Genomic DNA, 6,147 nt, shown 5'->3' on the forward strand with positions numbered 1-6,147 from the left:
GAGCCGGCTTTCTGGCCAATCAGGAAGCCGGGCGCCACGTCATTACACAGCGCCCGGCTTCCTGATTGGCCAGAAAGCCGGCTCCATGCTTTCTCGTCCCCTAGTGACGAGAAGCATGGGGACGGCTTTCCTGCTAATCGGGAAGCCGGGTGTCGAGTCCTTACACGCCTCCTGGCTTCCTGAATGGGACTTCCGGTGCTCGGTATTCGGCATCGGAGAGTACCAAAAAAAATATCGGTACTCGTACTCAATGCCGAAATACTGGTATTGGTGCATCCCTAGTTATAACCCCATCAGCTTTTTTACCATCTGTATCCCATTGGGGGATTTCTCTTCACTTTCTGTCCAATAGCCACAACAGGAAGTGAGAGGAAATACCTCCAAAAAGGAGGAAAGCCCCTGGTGGTCACCAGAACTAGCGTCCCCACTGGAAAACCATTACTTTTGAAAAGCTTTTTTTTGACACAGATACGAATACTGTATTAGGAAACAATCAATCAGATTCTCGTATTGAGCCTCCATTCACCCAACATTCAAACTACTATTCTGAGCATGTCAGGAGATCTCCGCTTTTAGGTAATATTGTGCTCTGGCATTTCATTGGTCATCTTATTATCAGCCGAATGCCAGACCAAAAAATCCCAACCCGTGTGATTGTTAGTATAGTGCTCACAGGGCCGGATTTACTCTCTCTGCTGCCCCAAGGCCAAGTTCCTCAATGCGCCCCCCTGTATGCAGGATGCAAAAAAGCGATCTTGGTGACTTCGCCAAGATCACTCGTACAAAACAAGAGGCGGCTTCTCCACTGTACACTTAGCCCTGCTTGCCCAAAGCAGGGCTAGATGTAGAAAACAACTACCCGCCCGGCGCCCAGAACTACATGTCCTGGGCACCGGGAGATAGGCATTCCACACCCCTGCTGCCCCTCTACTCCCTGCTCTGAGGCCGGGCCTTGGTTGGCCTTGAGGGAAATCCAGCCCTGATTGCTCACCCCCGAAGGAGCTGCTGGATGTATAGGACCCTCCTAGCCTGTCTAGGGTTACCAGTTCCTTTGCTGCCCCAAAAAGCACTTACCGACCCTCCAGTGGCGACTGATGAACTTACTTCCACACCGAGGTTCTGATGCTTGATGAACATAGTTGAACAACATTAGGAGAGAGGGTTAGGGCACAGGACATCCAGCATGTTATAGACTCCAACAAGAGAGGACAAAGTACTTGCAGCCTTCACAAATAGAGGCTCTTCAAGCCAATCCAGCAATCTGTGACTTCAGCTTCTGCTGTAGAATACTCAATGATGTAGCTGCCAGTTATTTGAAGAAGTCACCATGCTTCAGCAGGGGACCAACTTGCCAGGCTTCTCATGCATGCTGAAGTTTCTCCATGTCATCTCCATCTTTAGGCTGCACCAAGCTCAAGTCCCAGGCCTCAGTCTGAGCACATGGCCATCCTCTGTGGGCCGCAGGCCTAGGAAGATCAGGCAATCCACAGCATCTCAGCCCAGGGGAGACTGACTTTCCAAGGTCATTACTGAATATTTGTAGCCTCAGCCAGCATGCACTACTTGTGAAAATGCTCCTAATAGTTGGCCAAGGAGGTACAAACATTCCTCATATTGATTAGAGCATCTTCCTATACTATTGCCAAGGACACTCTGCAGCAGCAGATAGAAGTAAACACTCACCAGAGCTCAAAGCCGAACTATCAAATCAGGATCAGACTGACTGCGGTCTGACAGCTTCAAAATTTAAATAGTCACTCCTGCTTCAGGCTGGGTGGCTACACACTCCCCCCACCAGTTTAGATTATGTCCCGAAGCTACTCAAAAATAATAAGCTCTCACACCTGATGTCCGGATGTCCCAGCAAGCTAGGGAAAGGGAAGAGGGCAAATAATTAACCAATTAACAACATACGCGCTGCATTCCATACGAAGATCAATAACACAGAGTATACAATGGTTTCAGTAATAACACATTACTATCTGTCTCTAGTTATTATTATTATTATACAAGATTTATATAGCGCCAACAGTTTGTGCAGCGCTTTACAATATCAGGAAGACTATTGTAATCACAATACAATTCAAGACAAGATTGTAAGGAGGGCCCTGCCACTGAGGTCTTACAATCTAAAAGGGAGGGGGAAGTGATACATGAGGAGGTAGCTGTGTGGGGATGAATTGTTTGAGAACGTGATGGTTGAGTGGTTAGGTTGAGGTAGGATAGGCTTCCTTGAAGAGCTGAGTCTTAAGGGATTGCCTAAAGGCAGTTAGAGTGGGAGATAGAAGGACGGGTTGGGGTAAAGAGTTCCAGAGGATGGGAGAGACTCTAGTGAAGTCCTGGAGGCGAGCATGGGAGGAGTTGACGAGGGAGCTGGAAAGCAGGAGGTCTTTTGAAGAGCGGAGGGGATGGTTAGGGTGATACTTTGAGACAAGGTTGGAGATATAGCCGAGGACAGAGTTTGTCGGTGGCTTTGTAGTTAATAGACTTGTTCATAAATCATATCTGACACAATGCAGTTCAGTTTCTTGAGTGTAGTCCACCTGTAATAAAGAAGACAAAGCACAAGGCAAACAATGATCCTTCCTGAGTAGAACGCAGTGTCACTCCAGAGAGAGTGGCACTGCACTCTAATAGTCACATTCAAATAGCGGCACTGTACTGCCACCTAATGGCAGAAATTAATATAGACCACAGTAGTACATTTTGAACACTCTTGCAGAATCTTATTAGTTACTCTTGCAGAATCTTAATTAGGGCTGCAACAACTAATCAATAATAATCGATTATGAGAATAGTTGACAACTATTCTCATTATCGATTAGTTGGTGAGGGAGGGAGAGAGAGGGAGGGGAGGGAGGGAGGGAGATGGAGGGGGAGGGGGAGAGGGAGGGAGAGAGAGAGAAAGATTTTTTTAAATACAACTAATCGGTTAGACGAAGTTAATAATCGGCTAACTAATCGATTATTTAGTTAGCTTCTTTCCTTGGGTTTCTTGAATACATTTCCAGATTGTCCAGTCACAGTTCCAGGTGACCAAAAATATACACTGCCTGTCCAAAAAAAAAATGTCACCATCTGGATTTAGCTGAGCAAATAGGTCTTCAGTTGGTCAGGTCTAGGTTCAGCAACGTTATGTGCACGAAAAATTAGGTCAGCTGCCGACCTGAATATACTGAATGGCCAGGATTTTCCATCAATGGATTTTTTTTCTTCCCTGATGGCACATTGGGCATATTCCAAGATGACAATGCCAGGATTCATTCATAGTATTATGCCACAATTTGTGTGTCATTTATGGCGAGCATAGCCCATACCCTGTAATGTTTTTCCGTGTTTCTCTTGCAGGCACCTTTTTGCTATCGCAAATGTTGCTTACACCAAACTAATGGATGCCAAACACAACCAGTGTATTATCATTAGGTGAGTATGAGTGTAAAGTCGCATGTACTACCATCTATCACCAAATCTAAGGGTGGCAGTAGGAGGAACACAACTCCAAAGTAGTACCAGGAGTAGAGTATTGCAATAGGGATCTTTTTTAAATGTGTGACTACCCAAAAATTATCTTTAGTTTTGGGTTGAGCCTAGTGGGCTGGTCTTTCTGTGACTTCATACTTGTACATCTCTTCGGAGTTCCATTGGCAAGATCTCTCAGTAGATCTTGGCTCTTGTTAGCTTGAGGTTTTGGATGTTTCCATCTTGGGATGTTTCCTTCTTGGGATGTTTCCATCTTTGGACGGTACCTTCTTGGGATGTTTCGATCTTGGGATGGTTCCTTCTTGGGATGCTTCCTTCTTGGGATGGTTTCTTCTTGGGATGTTTCCATCTTGGGATGGTTGTTTCTTGGGATGTTTCCTTCTTGGGATGGTTCCATCTTTGGGTGTTTCCATCTTTGGATGGTTCCTTCTTGGGATGTTTCGCTCTTGGGATGGTTCCTTCTTGGGATGCCTCCATCTTGGGATGGTTCCTTCCTGGGATGCTTCCATCTTGGGATGTTTCCTTCTTGTGCTGTTTGCATCCTCCCTAAAGCTGGCCATACACAGTTCAACTTTTGTCCGATTCCTGTCAATCAGACATTATTTGGGCCGTGGTGGCTCTGTCCGCTCCACTCGGCTCAACAGCCTTGACTAAAAAATAAAGGGGGCCGGTGGAAAACTGCCAGCAGAACAGTGATTGCAGCCAAAGTTGGAATACGATAGACAGCTGTGGAGATTGCTCTATCCATGCTGCTTACTGTGGTTGGGGGAATCAAGCATGTATTGCCAACTTAATAAGATTGCAACAGGCATGCAGACTTGGCAACCCAAGCAAAAAAACTTCACTACTCAAGTCCTTGAGAAATAGAAGAATCTGTTACAAAGGTTTCTTATTTTTCTTTTAAAAAATAATATTGGCTGAAAACTGTCTCTTTTTTGCAGCGGGGAAAGTGGATCTGGTAAAACGGAGGCCACAAAACTCATCCTGCGTTACCTGGTAGCGGTTAACCAGAGGCGCGGTGTCACGAACCAGGTGAGCTTTTTTTTTCTTCTATCTGTGTAAGCACTGGCGAGATCTACATTCAGTTTTTGGGGAGACTTACCATCACCTCCTGCCCTTGTGATACCCTGTGTTTGACCAGGGCAGGAGGTGATGGGAAATCTAACTAATGAGGATAGAGACAGCAATAAAAGAGGGTGTAACCTTGCCACACTGTACTGCTGTTTGTTAAGGTTTACACTATCTGTGTTCTGGTAAAGCACAATAAATGTGTGCGATAGATAGATAGATAGATAGATAGATAGATAGATAGATAGATAGATAGATAGATAGATAGATAGATAGATAGATAGATAGAGCATACAATCAGTGTGTCTGTATACATAATGCTATATCCTCACTCTTCTTCCTTTCTATGTGTGCACTCATCATGGACACGGTAGATTGAGGTATGACTTGTTCCTAGTTCTGATGTAGCTGTGTGTGATGTGCTGTGATCTTTGTATTCGTCATATCTGTATTTCTGTATGGCAATGCCACTGTACCCTTTTATCTGTACTTGTATATGTAAATCTGTGTGTGGGCATAAACATCTCTACAAAAAACACATATGGTGTTCTAATTTCTGTGTCCTCCAGATTCTAGAGGCCACACCTCTGCTGGAATCTTTCGGAAATGCCAAAACAGTCCGAAATGATAACTCCAGCCGCTTTGGCAAATTTGTGGAGATCTACCTGGAGGAGTAAGTTTTAGGACTAGCTTGTCCCGAGCTTTGTGCCATCTATGTTCATATTGGTAACACTCTGCCCTCATTTGTTTCTGCACAGGGGTATAATTTGTGGTGCCATAACATCCCAATACCTGCTTGAAAAATCCAGAATTGTGTTTCAGGTAAGTCTTGACTTTGCGTATCATCTTAGGTCCTCCACCATGATCGAGCAGGTGCACATCCCTCCGCTCCTGACCATTTCTTTGTCTCTCTGATAACACATGGTGTGTAGTATTTTATACAATTAGACGCATTGGCTGCCCGTTCATTTTGAATTCTGACATTGTCCTAATGCACAAAAAAACATTATCTGCTCTATTTCAGACAACACAGTGCACTGTGTAGCACATATCTGTGCATTGGGGATGCCTTATAGCTTAGGTGCATTTTGTTTTACTCAATATACAAATTGCAGTGGCAGTCAGTACAAATGGCAATTCACTGCAATCCCATATATCTGTTCATCATGTGCTATGGTAACATTTAAAAAAGCAGGTTTTATTGTGTATTATTATTATTATTATTGGTTGGCCTTCCAGGACTCTGCTACTTACCGTTCTCACTTGCTCGACATAGAGGTATGATCTAAGAGGGTCAACAAGGATATGAGCCTCGCCCTGGTGAAAGCTGAAAGCTGATATGTACCTATTCCTGAGAGGATAACACGTCTGGGGGTCCTGGGGTTTATCCGTATTGTTCATTCGTATTGTATTTATATGTTTACTTTGTGGCTACACAGCCAAACGCACAGGATAACACCCAGCCTGACCATACACTGTGTGATTGAGCACAACCGAATAACGCTTAAGCCTTGAACCTTCATGTATATAGCAGCTAAGGAACCATAGAGCAAGTTCACTAACACCCCTCCTTACCCCACCCTGTCTTGTCCCCCCCCC

General features: G+C 44.7%; 1 protein-coding gene across 1 annotated transcript in view; it reads left to right on the plus strand.

Annotated features, from left to right (window-relative positions):
• The window catches only part of MYO15A (myosin XVA), an 87,880-nt gene that overhangs the window by 14,163 nt on the left and 67,570 nt on the right, over positions 1-6,147 (plus strand). The window contains exons 8-12 of the mRNA XM_018569305.1: positions 3,349-3,423; positions 4,422-4,512; positions 4,923-4,928; positions 5,118-5,221; positions 5,307-5,370. Coding sequence (XP_018424807.1) covers positions 3,349-3,423; positions 4,422-4,512; positions 4,923-4,928; positions 5,118-5,221; positions 5,307-5,370 — 340 coding nt within the window. The remainder of the gene's footprint in view (positions 1-3,348; positions 3,424-4,421; positions 4,513-4,922; positions 4,929-5,117; positions 5,222-5,306; positions 5,371-6,147) is intronic.

The sequence above is a fragment of the Nanorana parkeri genome, unplaced genomic scaffold, assembly GCF_000935625.1.
Source record: "Nanorana parkeri isolate BGI_ZX_2015 unplaced genomic scaffold, ASM93562v1 scaffold1320, whole genome shotgun sequence".
In the NCBI taxonomy this organism is placed as follows: Eukaryota; Metazoa; Chordata; class Amphibia; order Anura; family Dicroglossidae; genus Nanorana; species Nanorana parkeri.